The 17,081-nt window shown below is 44.1% G+C and overlaps 1 protein-coding gene across 1 annotated transcript in view; it reads left to right on the top strand.

Moving 5' to 3' along the window:
- Positions 1-17,081, top strand: part of DROSHA (drosha ribonuclease III) — a 125,864-nt gene that overhangs the window by 43,383 nt on the left and 65,400 nt on the right. The window contains exons 14-18 of the mRNA XM_054984877.1: positions 2,049-2,173; positions 4,019-4,118; positions 5,627-5,734; positions 10,519-10,626; positions 15,518-15,656. Of these exons, the coding sequence (XP_054840852.1) occupies positions 2,049-2,173; positions 4,019-4,118; positions 5,627-5,734; positions 10,519-10,626; positions 15,518-15,656 (580 nt within the window). The remainder of the gene's footprint in view (positions 1-2,048; positions 2,174-4,018; positions 4,119-5,626; positions 5,735-10,518; positions 10,627-15,517; positions 15,657-17,081) is intronic.

Raw genomic sequence — 17,081 nt, 5'->3', positions numbered from 1 at the left:
TGAAGCAGGGTGGGCATTGCCGCTAGCTGTGCTCCTGATGTACAATTGTGAAGGTGTTCCCTGTACAGTTTGTTATCGATATGGAATGAGATAATGTGAATGAAATTGATATATGTATAAATTACCACTATTTATAGCACTTGCACTTTGAATACAATTTTGTAAATTCTTTGATTAGTTTTATGTGTGCTTCCCGTGGGCTTGTTCCCTCTCTGTCCACTTGTATATACGGGGGCAGCCAGCTGCTTTTTTCAGTACTCCTGATTTTGGCTGGGGGAAGAAGGGACGGACATTGCCTCCTACTCCGTGCCTGATTCTGGCAGGTTGAATGAAGGGTGGGCATTGCCTCCTGCTCCTTGCCTGATCCTGGCCGAGTGAAGGGGGTGGGCATTGTCATCTTCTCCTCGCTTGATCCCGGCTGGGTGAAGTTATGGGCAAGCATTACATCCTGCTCTGTGCTTGATCCTTGGGTAAAGGGGGGTGGGCATTGCCTTATTCTCTGCTCCTGATCCCAGCCGGGTGAAGGGGGTGGGCATTGTCACCTACTCCTCACTTGATGCCGGCTGGGTGAAGGGGGGTGGGCATTGCCACCTGCTCTGCTCCTGATCCCAGTTTAGTGAAGGGAGGCAGCGCGCGTTGTCACCTACTCCTCGCCTGATCCCAACCAGATGAAGGGGGCGGGCTGTCAGTCTATGGAAGACAGGATACGTTGAAGCTGACTCTAACCCCTTGCAGCAAGAAATCCAGGCTCTTGAGTAAATGGGTTTTATTTAGATAATCAGGCTTCGCCATACATATGTCCATAGGATACACAGAAGCAAAATAAAGGCATCTGGCTGTACACAGGCTCCTTGTTAGGAATGATGCATTGAGTACATGATACATTATATCTATCCCTCTACATGTCCCCCCGCCCCCGCATAGTCCAGTAGAAACTAATCAGTAGTGGGATGGAAGGAGCTGTCCCAAGGCCGCTGCGGCGAGCCATCCGAGACAAGGGCTCCTCCATGCTGGAATCTGGAAAGCAACAAGGGAATTGGTGCACAAGGCTATTGCAACATATATCTATGCTGGATAACAATATGGAGGGACTGTGGGCAACGGACCTGACACGGGCATTGCCACCTGCTCCACTCCTGATACCAGCTGGGTGAAGGCAAGGGGCGGGCCTTGCCACCTGATCTCGGCCAAGTGAAAGGGGGGTGGGTGAAAGGGGGTGGGCATTGCCACCTGCTCTGCTCCTGATCCCAGTTTAGTGAAGGGAGGCAGTGGGCATTGTCACCTACTCCTCGCCTGATCCCGGCCAGATGAAGGGGGCGGGCATTGCCACCTTCTCCGCTCCTGATACCAGCTGGGTGAGGGCAAGGGACGGGCCTTGCCACCTGCTGTACTCCTCATCTTGGCAGAGTGAAAGGGGGAGCGGGCATGGCCATCTGATTTGCTCCTGATCCGAGCTGGGTAAAAAGGGGATGGGCATTTGCACCTGCTCCGCTCCTGTCCCCAGCTGGGTGATGGCAGGGGAGCGGGCATTGCCACCTGCTCTGTGCCTGATCCTGATGTGGGCTTCCCACCGTGGCATGCTCTCTAGAGGTCTGGCTGCCTCATTGGGGCTTCCCTCCACAGCAGCAACCTCTGGAGGCACCCCAGGGTAGGAAGTGAGTTGGCTTGAATACGCTTAGCCTTTTATGTAGTAGGATATGTATTAAAACATGCTGTTGGTTCCCTCCTTGACAAGCTGTCCCTTGAACTGTGATTCCCCTCTGTCCACAAATTAGTCTCCCTTCTATCTATTCTGAGCAGGAGAGCTGTGTTTTTGTACCCTGTAAAGAGCCATCATCATTGTTGGTGCCATCTCAAGAATGTAATAATAATTATCCAGGTCAAGGGAACCTAGCTAGACTGTGTTCAGTACTACCATCTTCCACATAGGGGTATCTGATTATTTCAGAAAGTGCAGTATCTCTGTAGGTATGTTGCTGACAACATCTTCAGTACAGCTGTTATTATTTAGGTTTAACTCTTTAATCTTTTCTTTCCGTTTACTTTAGAAACCCAGCTCAGTTCGTATCGATCAGTTGGATCGTGAGCAGTTCAACCCTGATGTGATTACCTTCCCCATTATAGTCCACTTTGGGATACGGCCTGCGCAGCTCAGTTATGCTGGAGACCCACAGTAAGCTATTATCACCAAGTCTGGCCTGGAGACCCTTGGTGTCAGTTGGCAGGTGTCAGAGCTCCTGCTTCTGCTAAAATTATGAAAATGCACTTTCCCCCATGCTCGTGAGCTTCTTTTGAGCATTTTAGATTTGTCTAAACTTGCTTGCTGTTTTAATTTGGTATTGCAGAGGGATTTTCCTCCCCCAGCATCCAGTGATTATTTTCACAATAACTTTTTTGGCAGTTCAAAGCACTTCCTTTTCCCTCCACTTAGCAAGAACTTTCAGTTTCACCATTTTAGTATTTTGTTTCAAAAACTTACATATTTCTTTACTTTTTGAAAAATGTTGTCGCTGGAGTCCTCCAGACTTCTCAAGCCAGTGTACTCTAACCTGTTCTGACTTGATACAATTCATTTATGAGAATTTCGTAGCCTCCAGTGTTATGTTTGAGTGGTCGTCGATATGATGTTTTTCGGAGCAGGATCCGGGTATAGTTCCCAACAGATATTTGACAGTCTCTTTTAGGAGTCCATCTGGGAAGTGTTACTTATTTATTTAACTCAATTTATATTCTGCCCTCCCTGCATCAGCAGGCTCAGGGCAGATTACAATTAGTGTAATAATTTAAATACATATAACTTTAAAACCAATAAACCACATAAATATTTTAAAAACATACAGCAAAACAATATAGCAGCAGATTTTAAGAACATGCAGCAGCAGATTTCTTCAGAAAACCACCACCCAACCATCTCCAAAAGTATTTAACAAGGCTAGGTGGTAGATACTTTTTTAGGGGGCACGGTTTTTTCTAGGCGGCCAGCAGGGAGGCCCAAAAGGACCCAGCGTCGTCAACCGTATGCCTGGTAGAACAGCTCTATCTTGCAGGCCCAACGGAAGGATAACAAATTCGGCCGGGCCCTGGTCTCTTTGTACAGAGCGTTCCACCAGGTTGGAGCCAGGACCGAGAAGGCCCTGGCTCTGGTTGATGCTAGGCGGGCCTCCCTGTGGCCAGGGACCATTAACAGCTGTTGGTCGCAGGATTAAAGCATCCTCGGGGGCTAATATAGGGAGAGGCGGTTCCGCAGATATGCCGGTCCCAGTCCGCATAGGGCTTCATAGGTTAATACCAGAACCTTGAATCTGATCCGGTACTCCACCAGCTCCAGCACAGCCAAGGATTCCCTGCTATTAGTTACATGAAAGCATATACAATTGGCTTTCTGTTTCAAAATAGCTTAGATATTTTAATACGCACCCATTTACGCATTCTGTTTGGGATCCACATCCCTGTATTGAGATCCCATTTTGTTACAGTAAATGTGTTTATGGAGGGGAGTAGAAGTTTTGCGGGCCCTTCCCTTCCATTTGTTACCTTCCTCATCTAGCCAATACCTTCCTAGACACTGCTTAACCTGGAATAGGACATTTTAAAAGTTGCAAGCAATTTCCTTTCTTTTCTAAAAAGAACTTTTCACCCGGAGAAGAGTCTGGTATTGGGAATTAGTTGAGGTCCAAAGAACCATGTGCTCCTTTTCTAAGCTATTTTGAAACAGAAAGCCAATTGTATATGCTTTCATGTAACTGGTAGCAGGGAATCCATGGCTATACTGAAGCTGCCAGTCAGAGGAGATATATAATTATGACTGTTGTAGACCAGTGCTCTGATTAAGTATATGGCAATTTCATGTGTTCTGCTCTCTTTCTGTCTGGATTGTGGTCAGTGTATATAAAGATGTTTCCATTGTATCATTTTTTTAAAAATCTGTTGGGCATTTCTGTATTGGGGCGGGGGACAGTCCAGGAAGGAATCATAACTATGTTGTTAGCAAAGAACTTTCCCCCATTTTTCTTCTCAGGTACCAAAAACTGTGGAAAAGCTATGTAAAATTGCGCCACCTGCTGGCTAACAGCCCCAAAGTGAAACAGGCCGATAAACAGAAATTAGTACAAAGAGAGGTATGCCGAGAATCTATATTTGTGAATAAGCTGTGTTTCTTTTGTTGTTTACATGGTTGCATTTTTCCAGTCTCGTAAACATGAATAATGGTGACTTCGGATCCTCACTGTGTGATCTTGGGCCAGTCACGATCTCTTAACCTTGTCTTCCTCACAGAGACATATATATCACCCGAACTCTTTGGAGAAAGGGCAGGATATGAATGTGGTAGATAAGTGGGCAGCTTAATTCACACCTTATTTCTAATAACATTAAACCCAGTAAATCAGCTCTGGAATTCTCTCTGTACACAAGAAAGGAAGGGCTGCCATGATGCTAAAAACTCTGTGCCATTGTAATTTTGAAGAGGGATGCTCCCCCACCCCTCACAATAGACCATTTTCAACTTTACTGAAGCCTTTCATTGCTGCAGTAGAAAATAAATGGCAGATGAGATGTTTTTATTTTTTTTAAATTCTCTGTAGGGAATAATGGATGAGTTATTGGTAAAATTATAGCAGATTGGGCTTGCGAGCAATTACAGTCTGTTACAGCAAATGGGAAAGCTGCTTTGACATTTATCATTTGCCACTGCATGGGCCTGTGTTTCCAGACTGTATTGCTTAGGCTGATGAGGTTTCTGAGGTAACTGTCCCTAGTTTGAATCTTGTCTCTGCCATAAATGTTCTAGGTGATTTTAGGCAAATCACTGGTTCAGCCTCCTCCTCCCCCCGCCCCCCCCCATGTTCCCTGGTTTGTGGTGATAAAAATATCGGCCTACCTTACATAGTAGTTGTAAGGGGGAAAACACAGTTATGTGTGTGAAGATGGAGACGTTCAAAATATTGTTGTGGTTTGGAACTGGTTCCCCAGCTTAGTTTTAGCTCTCTACTTTTATGAGCATTATTAATTAATTGAATTTGTACACCACCTCCCCCCACACACATCGGAACTTAAGGTGAGCTAGAAATGGGCCCCCTCCCCGTACATGATTTCCCCTCATGCATGCGCAATACTTTTATTCTCCTGTGAGATAGGCTTGGCTGAGCGACATTGGTTTGGATCCAGTGACGTGCAAGCAGAAAGGAAAATGCACTTTGCATAGTTCCACTTGTGCAAGATGTAGTGCAATGGCAGCAGCAAAACATAGTGGTTTAATATAATTCTTAACGAAATAACAGTATGCCTGCGGAGCCAAGGGATGTGCAATGAATGACTTCATTTTAATGTAATTTTGAAGTTGTATCAGAAGAAATGCCTTAGTTTGCTGTGTCTTGCTCACACGGAAAAGATAGTGGGGGATACAGCTGCTTTCATTTAGCGTAAGCAGTCAGCGAGGGGTAATTTTTGTGCTTCTACTTGTGTAGGGATTGTGGCATAAGTAGAAATCTTCTGTGGCATCCAACTCAGTGACTGGCCTGAGGTGGTTCCTGTGTTCTTCCCGACCAAGTGAGAACTGAACATTTGCAAATCCTTTTCTGTGTAGATTCTAGTTGCTCAGCAAAAGTGTGCTCTTTTTTCTTTGAAGGAAGCACTTCAGAAGATTAGGCAGAAAAATACCATGCGACGTGAAGTCACCGTTGAGCTGAGCAGCCAAGGATTCTGGAAAACTGGCATTCGTTCTGATGTCTGTCAGGTGACTAAACATTCTCTCTGTATTCCTAGGAGATGGGTGGAAATGATTGTTTTATTCATTGGGGGCTGTTTAGATCTTGGGGGAAAGGGGAGATCATGAGCTAGGGCTAATCCATGAGGGCCGCCAGGGATTTCATCCCAAGTAGGACCCAAAGGTATTCGTTTGTTCTTCCTCTGGCCCTTCTGTTTTGAGAAGAAAGTGGGATGGGGTGGGGAAGGAAAGCAGCTCTGAAAATATCTTTGGCCAGACCGCAGCACTTGAGCAGTGAGCAGATGAACCCTCTGCCTCGCAGCAATCGGCACCTGGCAGATTTCAGCCTGATTTACGTAACTTAAAGGAAAGCAGTGTGCCATTCATCACACCTCATACATTAAGCAGTGGCAAAACTCTCTTTTTCGCCATGAGTCTGTAACCAACCCTGGCTTCCTCATGCGTGTGTGTGACGCGGATGCTTGTCCCCAGATCTCGCACGCTTGGGGAAGCCTTCGTCCCATTGAACTCCTTTTGAAACAAGAGACGGTGCAATCCTAAGCAGTGTTACACCCATCTAAGGCCATTGACTTCAGTGGGCTTAGATGTGTGTAACTTAGCTTAGGACAGCTATATTAAATGAATTCTCACTAATACGGCCTGTTGATTTCATTGGGGCATAACCTTCTCTGGACTGGTGCTAAAACCTGCATCCTTTTCTTATGAAGGTTGGACAAATTGGTCTGAAGGAGAAATTGAGAGATGCTTTTCTGTCCTGCTCTAGCCTGTTTTTTTCCCCTGTTTTTTTAGTTCTCCAAAAATACTCGCCTCTTTGTAAATGTAGCAAAGAACATTTAGAGTCTTCAGTGCTGCCCTGCAACAAGTTGGAAGAATTTTTCATTTATAAAAGCATACAAAACTACAGTACTTTTATCTTGTTACTTTCTAATTCTCTGTTTTGGTCACAAAACAAACCAATTAGTTTGACTTTTGCTTAAACTCCCTGGATATGTTTCCCTTGTATCTTTTGTGTTTGTAAAATAAACATCACAATGCTAATGTAATGCGATGTAAAATAAGCATCATAATGGAGAATCCAAACTGAACAACAAATTCCAGCCCTTCTGACAGTGAGAAAGAGGCTTGTTCTCTGGCTTGAAAGCCTTTGCAGCTGGTGTTGTTACATGGTCTTGATTTCCTTTCACTGCAGCGGAGAACCAAAGAGCAACGGGTCTTCTATATTTACTGAATCAATTGTTTTGAGATGTATAATTCCCAATTAGGTCAGGAGGAGAAAGTGTATTGTATAAGAGAGAGAGAGACAGAGCTTGCTAAGTGGAGCTTTTTAACTTTGCTTTCCATCAGATTAAAGAGTGGTAACACAGGATGAGTGTGAATCAAGCCTATGGGCAGCTTTAATGCAGAGTGATTTTAAAATTATTGGTTTGCTATTTTTCTCTAATGCCCAGTGGAATAGATGGAAACGATTTGGAAGACTGAAAGCCATCTAATGGGTTTAAATTGTTCAGCATTCATAAAGAACGAGCAAGATTGCTGGGGCACAATTCGACTGGCAAGGAATTTATGGGGAAATGGAGCTCCAGGGCTGGGGAGGCCCCCTCCTCTGGGCCTCCCCAGCCCCCCCCCCTCTCTCTCAGTGCAATCCTAAGAAGAGTTACTCCAGTCTAAGCCCATTGGGATCAATGGGCTTAGACTGGAGTAACTCTCCTTAGGATTGCACTGTCTGTGTTGCAAATCTGTCAGTAGAGGCTGTGTCCATGTTGCAAATGAATTATGAATACACAAAGCCACTTTCTACAGAGTTAGATCCCTATTCTGACTGGCAACTGCTCTCTGAGGTTGAGGCCTTTCACGTCACCTCCTAATCCTTTTTAACTGAAGAAGCCAGGAATTTAACCTGGGACAGTCTGCATGCCGAGTAGATGCTCTACCGCCGAGCTACAATCCCTCCAAGCAGGGTCTTTCACAAGAGAGGCTTTTCATGAGTAAGACAAATTCAGACTGTTTAAGATGAAGGAAGCTTTAGTCAGTGGCTCAGAATTATGGAACAGGCCCGGGGTATGCATTTGTTACCATCAACAAATCGCTTTTTCATGCATACAAAGTTTTAGTTGGTTAATGTGTAGTGCTGCTGCTGCTGCTCCTTTTTTTTTTTTTTTTTTGCTTTCTGTGTCCACATACTTTGCCCAAAGTGGAGGCCAATGTTTTATTAATATCCTCTCATTTGTCTAATGAAATGTGAAATAAAATAACGTTAATCCTGCCCAGTGGAGGGTAAATGAATCATTCATGTGTGTTCTGTGTTTAAAAGGGGGAAAAGCCAGAATTTTTTAGCAGTCAGAATGAGTGGCGCTGTGGCTCCCCCCCAGCCCCCCCCCCCAAATTGGCTGATATATTTCCTGGTTAAAAATGTAGGGAAAACCAGGAAGTATCAACTGTTACGCTAGAGCACTTGCAGCTCAATCCTAAACAGAGTCACACCCTTGTAAGCCCATTGACTTCAGTGGATTAAAAATTGTACTTCTTCTTAGGATTGTGATTTTGGAGTGTGTGCCCCCCCCCCCCCCGCCCACCAGTTGCTTCCTTTCAAAATCATGCACGCTTGAGACCACAAGATGGCTTGGATGCTCATTATCCATTGTGCAGGGGGAAACACTGGAGATGCTAAAATGGCCATTTCCAGACAGAGCGCGGAAGCTTACTAATGCTGTCATGTCCCAGGTGTGTGAGATACAGCATAGATGTCCTGACTGAGGATCTCATGAGGATTCATAAGGTGTTCATTGTCCAATGGCAAACCACTTCTGTTAGTCTCTTGCCATGAAAATCCTGCCAGTGGTTACCATAAATCAGCTATGACTTGAAGGCCCCTTCCGCTTCACTCATGGTGGAGAAACCTCTCAGGATTAGGGGTGTGCAGCCCGAAAAGATCTGAGTTTCCCGCTTTGGGTTTTCCCGAAACGGGAAAAAAATTCGGAAATACCATAATACCATAATTATGGTATTTTTACTTGCTTTGGTATGCTCCGTAAATATTCAGAGCATACCTAAGTGAGAGAGAGCAACTCCCCCACCCCCACGTCCCAACCCCCCTACCCCTGGGCAACCCCTCCACCCCCCACCCCCACCCACTTACCTGGCTGTCAGGGAGGGTGATCAGCTGGGCAGTGGGCTGCTGTCGTGCTGCTGCGGCGGCGGCAGCAGCACAACAGTGGCATGGCAGCAGCAAGTCGGCTGCAACGGCCTGGAGCTGGCTCCAGCTCTGCCGCCGCTCCGCAGCACTGCAGGGCGACAGGAAGGACTGGAGCCACCTCTTCTGGTCCTTCCTGCTCCTCAAATGGCCACCACGGCGGCCATTTGAGGGGCAGGAAGGGCTTTCTCCACCTCCGCCACTGCTCCGCGGCCCTACAGGGCGGCGGGGAGGGCCGGAGTCACCGCTGCTGCCGACTGCAAGGTAAGTGGAGGTGTAGCTGTTGGAAATAGCAATGTCTGGTGTACAACAGCAGCAAGAAGGAAGAAGAGCCTACCATGCAGGGGGCAGCAAGGATCACTTAGTTAGGACAGTGAGAGTAGCACCTCTCTTGTTTCCTGGGGATCATTTCCTTGTCTTGTCTCCTTTTGGGCTAAAAAGGGCAATATCCTGCTTCTTCTCTCTCCTGCCACATTTCTTCTCTCTCTCTGCAAGATGTAGTCAGATAGCAAGGATCTCTCTCTCTCCTCTTTACTATCAAGTATGTAACTTCCTCAAATAAAACTTTTTGCCTCTCTAATCAGCACAGCGTAATTCCGCTGCATTATTTACACTCACTCCATCAGTAACCCCCCCCCCCCGCTGCTTACAGGCACTGGCGGGGCCCTTTAAACTCAGTCCTGAAGCCTTCCGAAGCATTACGAATGCTTCGGAAAGCTTTGATTCGGGATTTACGAATGCTGGCCTGATTCAGATATCCCGAATCTTTACGGATTGGGTCCGAGTCGGGTATTTTCCCCCGAATCAGAAACCCGAAGCACGCATCCCTACTCAGGATACCTAGAATGAACCATGTTTTCATGACATTGATGACTGGTCTGGATGTTTCCTGACTGGATTTCTCTTAAAGAACAATGGTATGAAATCATGAGCCATGTGAATTTTTTAAAAAAGAGTTAAAGCAACTTCTCTACAGTTCTAACAACACATCATAGTGGTTACTGGTCTGCCTTGGGCCCTGTCAAAAATAATGTGTGCTGGGAGTTCTGTGTTGAAACATAATCCTCAGGAGCCCAATTTGAATTGAGACCTTGAGGAGAGAGGAGTTCAGCCTCCTCTTGGCCCCCTGCTGTATTTGTCCTACGTGGAACAGCCCTAGGAAGTTGCTGTTTGCCTCACTAGGGAATCTTACGTTTTTTGGGTTATATGTGAGGCAAAACTGTTCAGGGTCAAGAAAATGGTGTGGGGGAGGCTTAAGTCCTTTCTCCACACAGCAGTCCCAGTCAAAATAAAACCCTCACCTACCCAGGAATTAAATTTTAACGCTGATCTCCCCGTGGATGTTTGGTTTGACAAGACACTGGTGTAGCAAAACAGCTAAGAGTATGAGGTAAGAATTTGCCTGTTTAAGTCGCTCCTCAGCCACAAGCTCAACTTCTGACAAACCATCATCCCAGCCATCTCCTACGCCACATCTGGGCTTTGGTGAGATAACACTTGTGAATTGCTTTGAAAACTTGCATAGTTGCTAAGTATTTGTTGTTGTTGTTTGGCATGCTGTGTACTTCAGGGGAAAAATGAATAATTATGTTTCTTTTCTTAGCATGCCATGATGCTTCCTGTCCTGACCCATCACATTCGCTACCATCAGTGCCTGATGCATTTGGATAAACTGATAGGCTATACCTTTACAGACCGGTGTTTATTGCAGGTGAGCGACGAATGAATGTTGCACGCTTGGAATTTTGTCAGTATCCCTGTTAAAACCATTTGATGGCAATTATGGTACAAAAGAGAAACAGACGGATGCATTGATGTATTGTTTTTAGAAAAGTCCTGGACCCAGGAAGAAGGATCTCCTAACTGTTTGGACCGCAGATCCCAGCTGATTCTGATGCATATGCCTCACTAGGATCATTCCTTCCTTCTCTGTGGAGTAGGCATCTTCCATGTTTTCGACAGAGCCAGTTTGGTGTAGTGGTTAAGAGCACGGGACTCTAATCTGGAGAACCAGGTTTGATTCCCCGCTCCTCCACTTGAAGCCAGCTGGGTGACCTTGGGCTACTCACAGCTCTCTGGAGCTCTCTCAGCCCCACCCACCTCACAGGGTGTTTGTTGTAGGGTGGTATATAAATCGAATGTTGTTGTTATTATTAGAGTGTAGAAGTGTATTTTGCACAAACCAGCCTCCTTAGGAGTTGTTGGATAAAACATTGCTGTTGCAGCTGTGAAGTATGTGTGTGAAATAAAAAACATCGATACGTTATTTGCATACTATGTGCATAATCCAAAACAGGCATCTGATATCTAAGAGTGATAAAATCTCACTCCAAACTTGACAGCATTTATTGTCCTTAGGAGAGAAAGTGTTCCTATACTTTTTAGTGTACAGATTTGGTAAAACCAGCGAGGAAAAGGTAGGGGGCGGGGGGTGACAGACGTGGTCTGTGGAGTGCTAGTTTTCCACCCTCCTTGTAAACTTTACTTTTTGCATTTTGCAGTTATTTACATATTAAATTTATACTATTTACTGTATCTCCGAGAGGCTTGCGCAAGTACCTGTTTATTTTTTCTTTAAATAATAGCTTTCTTGCCCTCTCCTTTTTAGTACTGTTTGTGCAGTGCAGAAGACCGTAGTATTATAGATCAGTTTCTTGTCACTCATTGGGTTGACCTCTTTGACTCCCTTCTGCTAAGTTGCATCTCTCTTCTGTGACTCTTCCACTAGAACTTCTTCCAATGAAGAACAATTTTTTTCTGATTGACCAGGGAAGGCTTTCTTTGTTGAAGGAAGTATTTTACTGTGGGCGGAAAAGTTAGTGGAAGGGAGTCATAGGATCCCACCCATTATCTTTATATTCCTCTGTCTGGGATAAACAAAACAAAAAGTATCAAATTGTATATTAAATACTGTCACAGAACAAATATACGGAAAGAAAACTTTTGTTATGCATAATCTTCTTTTCCTAATTATTCCAGAACCAGATAGATTTCAGCCACATAGAAGCGCTTTTATTTTCTTTCATTTTGAACATGAATTCTTGGTTTTGAGGGGTAAATGGGATGCCCCTCAGCTAGGGGTGGTCTTAGAGATTCTGGAGCCCTGGGTAAAAGTCCTTGATGGACCCCCAGTATCACTGCCACCCCCTGCTGGGGTCAAGCAAGGAGTGACCCTCACATTGCGCTGAGGCTGAAAGCCGGCTGCCTGAGTCCCAGATGGGGCAGGTGCAAAAGACTCAAGGTGCCTGCTCTTCTTTTCCCCCTCCTTTTTGGAGGGCAGGCTGTAGTCAATCAGCCCCCCCCCCCCCGCAAAATTAGGGGCCAGGGCAGCTGCCCTTTTTTCCCATTGGCTGTGCCCACCCCTGGCCTCAACATTTATTTTTTTTTTTGAAAAGTTTTTTATTGGGTTAGAACATTATTATTTTTGCATTACAATCAATTTTCCCCTAATTTTTCGTTTCTAACCCCCTCCCTTTCCCCCCCTTTTGTTGACTTCCAACAGCTTTCCCACCCTCTGTCCCTTTTCCCTTACTTCTATTAAATTCCTCTATCTAAAACAGATATACATTCTCCATTATATTAAGCAGTACATCTTTAACTCCCTTACTTATTATACACCCAAACTATACGTCTTTAGATAAACAATTTATCCCATTTTCCAGTTTTGAATATTTCTATATAAACCTATATATCATAAACCATAAAAATTTCCCACATTTAAATCAAACAATTTGATTTGTTCTCTATGTATTACTCATTTCATCTTTTTATGGTAATTCTATATAACTCCTCAGATACTCAATCAATTTAACTCTTCTATACATTCAGTTTGGTGCATATAAATCTTGTCAAAGAAAGAAAATATTGTTAGTTAGTCAATCCTCATGTTTAAACCTTATCATTAATTATTCTCTATCAGTTAACCTATACATATCTATATATATCTCAATCAATTAATCTAACTGCTTATAAATTCACATTTCTCTTCCTCCCCCGGTAAAGTCACCCCTCTCTTTTATACTTTTATTATACTTCAGTAGTTCTCAAACTGCCACAGTTTTCCTCCCACCTCCCATTTCTTCTCCAGATATTGTTTCAGCTTCTCCCAGTCTGTGTTAAACTGCCCTGAGTCCAGATCTCTCAGTTTTCTTGTCATCTTGTCCATTTCAGCCATATACAGCAATTTGTAGATCCAATCTTCAATAGTTGGCACTTCTTGTACTTTCCATTTCTGCGCATACAAAAGTCTAGCTGCTGCAGTCATATAAAATATCAACGTCCTATGATGGGCTGGAATTCCCTCCATTCCCAAGTTTAGCAGCAGGAGTTCTGGGTTCTTATTTATTTGAAACTGTAAAATTTCACTCATTTCTCTTATTATTTCCCCCCAGAACTGCCTAGCTACCTCACACGACCACCACATATGATAGAGGGAGCCCTCATGCTTCCTACATTTCCAGCATTTATTAGAAGTGTTCAAGTTCCCTAGCGCAATCTTCTTTGGTGTCATGTACCAACGATAAATCATTTTGAAAATGTTCTCTTTAATATTAATACATGTCGTTATCTTCATTGTAGTTTTCCACAAGTATTCCCATGCCTCCGTTGTTATTTCTTTGTTGAAATTTATAGCCCATTTCACCATCTGTGTTTTAACTATCTCATCCTCAGTGTACCATTTCAACAGTACTTGGTATACCTTGGATATTCTTTTCTTGTCTTCTTTAAGAAGGGTCTGCTCTAGTTCCGAGTTCTCTGTTCGTATGCCCCCTTTTGCAGAGTCCGAATTGTATAAGTCTCTAATCTGTCTGTACTGGAACCAATCATAGTTAGGTGATAGTTCCTCCTGCGTCTTTATTCTAAGTTTAGATACTTCAGTTTTAGTTATTTCTTTGTACGTTAAACATTGTTGTTCATTATCAACAGCTCTCGGATCTATCACCTCATATGGAACCACCCACAAGGGGGTTCCTTCTTGTAGGTAAATTCTGTACTTCTTCCAGATTGTATATAAACTTCTCCTTACAAAATGATGCAGGAACATCGAGTTGACCTTTACTTTGTCATGCCATAGGTATGCGTGCCATCCAAAAAATTTTTTATATCCCTCTAGGGCTAATAGTTTCTTATTCTTTAACGTCATCCACTCTTTTAACCAAACTAGGCAGATTGCATCATGATAAAGTCTCAAGTTGGGCAGTTGCATTCCGCCTCTTTCCTTTGCATCTTGTAGAACTTTTACTTTCACTCGAGGCTTCTTGCCTGCCCAAACAAAATCTGATATTTTCCTCTGCCATTTTTCAAATTGTTTAGAGTCTCTGATGATTGGTATTGTCTGTAGCAAAAACATTACTCTTGGTAACACATTCATCTTAACTGCTGCAATCCTGCCCAACCACGACAGATTCAATCTATTCCATTTGATCAAGTCTCTCTCTATCTGAGTCCATAATTTTTCATAATTATTCTTGAACAAATCTATATTTTTTGCAGTCAGCTCAACTCCCAAATATTTCACCTTGCTAGTTACTTCACAGTCCGTTGTTTCCATTAACAATTGTTGTTTCTGCTTAGTCATGTTTTTGCATAATATCTTTGACTTCTTTTTGTTAATGAAGAAACCTGCCAAGTCACCAAACTCCTTGATCTTATCTATCACTTTTGGCATGTTCTCCAATGGATCTTCTACAATTAACATTATGTCATCAGCAAATGCTCTAACCTTGTATGAATAGTCCTTTATTTTCATTCCTCGTATTTCCTCATCTTGTCGTATTTGTATCATCAGAATCTCCAATACTAATTCTTGGTTTTGAGGGGTAAATGGGATGCCCCTCAGCTAGGGGTGGTCTTAGAGATTCTGGAGCCCTGGGTAAAAGTCCTTGATGGACCCCCAGTATCACTGCCACCCCCTGCTGGGGTCAAGCAAGGAGTGACCCTCACATTGCGCTGAGGCTGAAAGCCGGCTGCCTGAGTCCCAGATGGGGCAGGTGCAAAAGACTCAAGGTGCCTGCTCTTCTTTTCCCCCTCCTTTTTGGAGGGCAGGCTGTAGTCAATCAGCCCCCCCCCCCGCAAAATTAGGGGCCAGGGCAGCTGCCCTTTTTTCCCATTGGCTGTGCCCACCCCTGGCCTCAACATTTATGACCGGTTTGTGAATCGCCACTCACACACGGTCTTCTGGGGTGAGTTAGAATTTTCCTCACGTGACCAAAGAGAGCTTTGCATAAGTTAGTTCTCTTTCTTTTAGGTAATTACTATTATCAGCACATGGGGGCAAGTAAATTAGTATGGATTTGGTGAGCTGGTAGTATTTGCGGACTTCGTAGCTTTCTGTTGATAATGCACCCAAAAGCAGATCTGTCAGCATGCTCTGACCCAGAAACTCAACAGGTGCTGTAAGACTCCCATCTAGAAAATTTTGGTCACCCTTTGTCAGTTACTAGAAGTCTGTCCCTTACGTCCCTCACTTAGCATCTTCCACATGTGAGAAACAGATAAAATTTCCTGGCATCTCTTATTGCAAAAAGCTTTGCAGTGTTTATCTGAGCACCAAATGTTTCTGTTTCTGTTTCCATTTTGTTTCGGGGGATTCTACACTCCAGCTTGCCATGACTCATCCAAGCCATCACTTAAACTTTGGGATGAATCCAGACCATGCCAGAAATTCCTTGTCAAACTGTGGCATCCGGCAACCCAAATATGGAGACAGAAAAGTCCATCATATGCATATGAGGAAAAAAGGTAGGCTGCACTCGATTATGCTTCATGTCACCATTTTTATAGAGAACTCTGAACTGCTTTCACATACAGTTTTCTGCTTCCCAGACAGCCATTCTACAACAAGAAAGTAGAGTGAATTGGCTGAATTTTTGTACCACTACAGTGAGGAGGAGGAAGAGGCTAATGCATGTGTAATGCTTTCCCAGAAAATCTCCCTGCATGTAGAAAGCTAGCACGTCAAGGTTTTGACATAGCTCATTCCCTAATACTTTGTTAAATGCAGGTTTTTTCTTTCTACCCTGCTCTCCCTTTGTTATCTCACCTACTTGTTTACTATAAATCTGCCTTTCTCCAAGAAATGTCTCAAGGTGGATTACTGTGTTAACAAAAGCCATAATAAAGACAAACAGAGGTTCACACAGATTGTAAGTGCCCTGGGGCATGGAGATCTCTTTTTTTGCATTTGTGTTGTAAAGTGCCATGCCCATTGATGTGCATATAATAGCCCTGCTTATTATATGTATTTCTGAGATGGACTTTAGGAGACCAGATGCTGATGCCTGTGGGCAAGCAACTGGGGAAAAGGGGATATTGGAGAATGAAAAATTAGCTCCGGTGGGATGCTGATAAACTGCATTATTGTCCAAATTAAGATGCATTGAGCAGGGAGGATAAAACAGGGTCTTTGTGCCACTGTGCAGGTACAGTGAAGAGGTATGGCTGCCATTATGGCTGAGCTTCCCCCATCCAGCACCACCACTGACCTTCAATGCAGGTAGATGGAGCTAAAACTTCAGGGGTTAAGTTTATACTTGCAGAAGAATGCATTGCTTGAGTGCTCGGAAGGTGAGTAGGTGGAGGCTTACACTTTTGTGTGTTTCCTCCTCGTCCTCCACAAATCTCCCTGCAGATAGAACACTTGGACAGCAGAGATAAAAGCTTTGAAACGGACCTGTGCTGATTTTCTGTTTGTGGGGAACTGTTGTAATGTATGGGAGCATTTCTTTGAAAAATGTGATTGCCCCCATCTGAAGTGGTGCAAGTCCTCCTTACCACTGCCATGTTCTTCTGCAAAGCCTGGAGAGTTGTAGGTGGTGCTGACAGAAGGTAATAGGGAGAAGGGAGACCAGTGAGGCTTCCGTGAGAGTATCTTGTAGGAGGCACTGATACCTTAATTCCAGAAGTTCTCCTTTGGCAGCTGTCTCACTCCTGGGGCAGTGGTGCTGGTACAGGATATATTTATGGCAGATGCAGAAAATCAGGAAAAAGAGGAAATGGGTTTTCCTTTCTGCTCTCTCCAGATGTGGCGAACAGCAGCAGTGCTGAGAAGCATCAGTGATGTAAAGCTAGATCCCTCTGGGGCCTGATCAGTTACTTTTCAGAGAGAGACGAGGCATTGCTGACCAGAATGGAAGAATATCTCAATACGGAGTGGAAGTTTCTTGC

The sequence above is a fragment of the Eublepharis macularius genome, chromosome 7 (genome assembly GCF_028583425.1).
Source record: "Eublepharis macularius isolate TG4126 chromosome 7, MPM_Emac_v1.0, whole genome shotgun sequence".
Lineage (NCBI taxonomy): Eukaryota > Metazoa > Chordata > Lepidosauria > Squamata > Eublepharidae > Eublepharis > Eublepharis macularius.
Note: the sequence above shows the minus strand (reverse complement) of the source record. Positions and strands in the feature narration are given on the sequence as shown.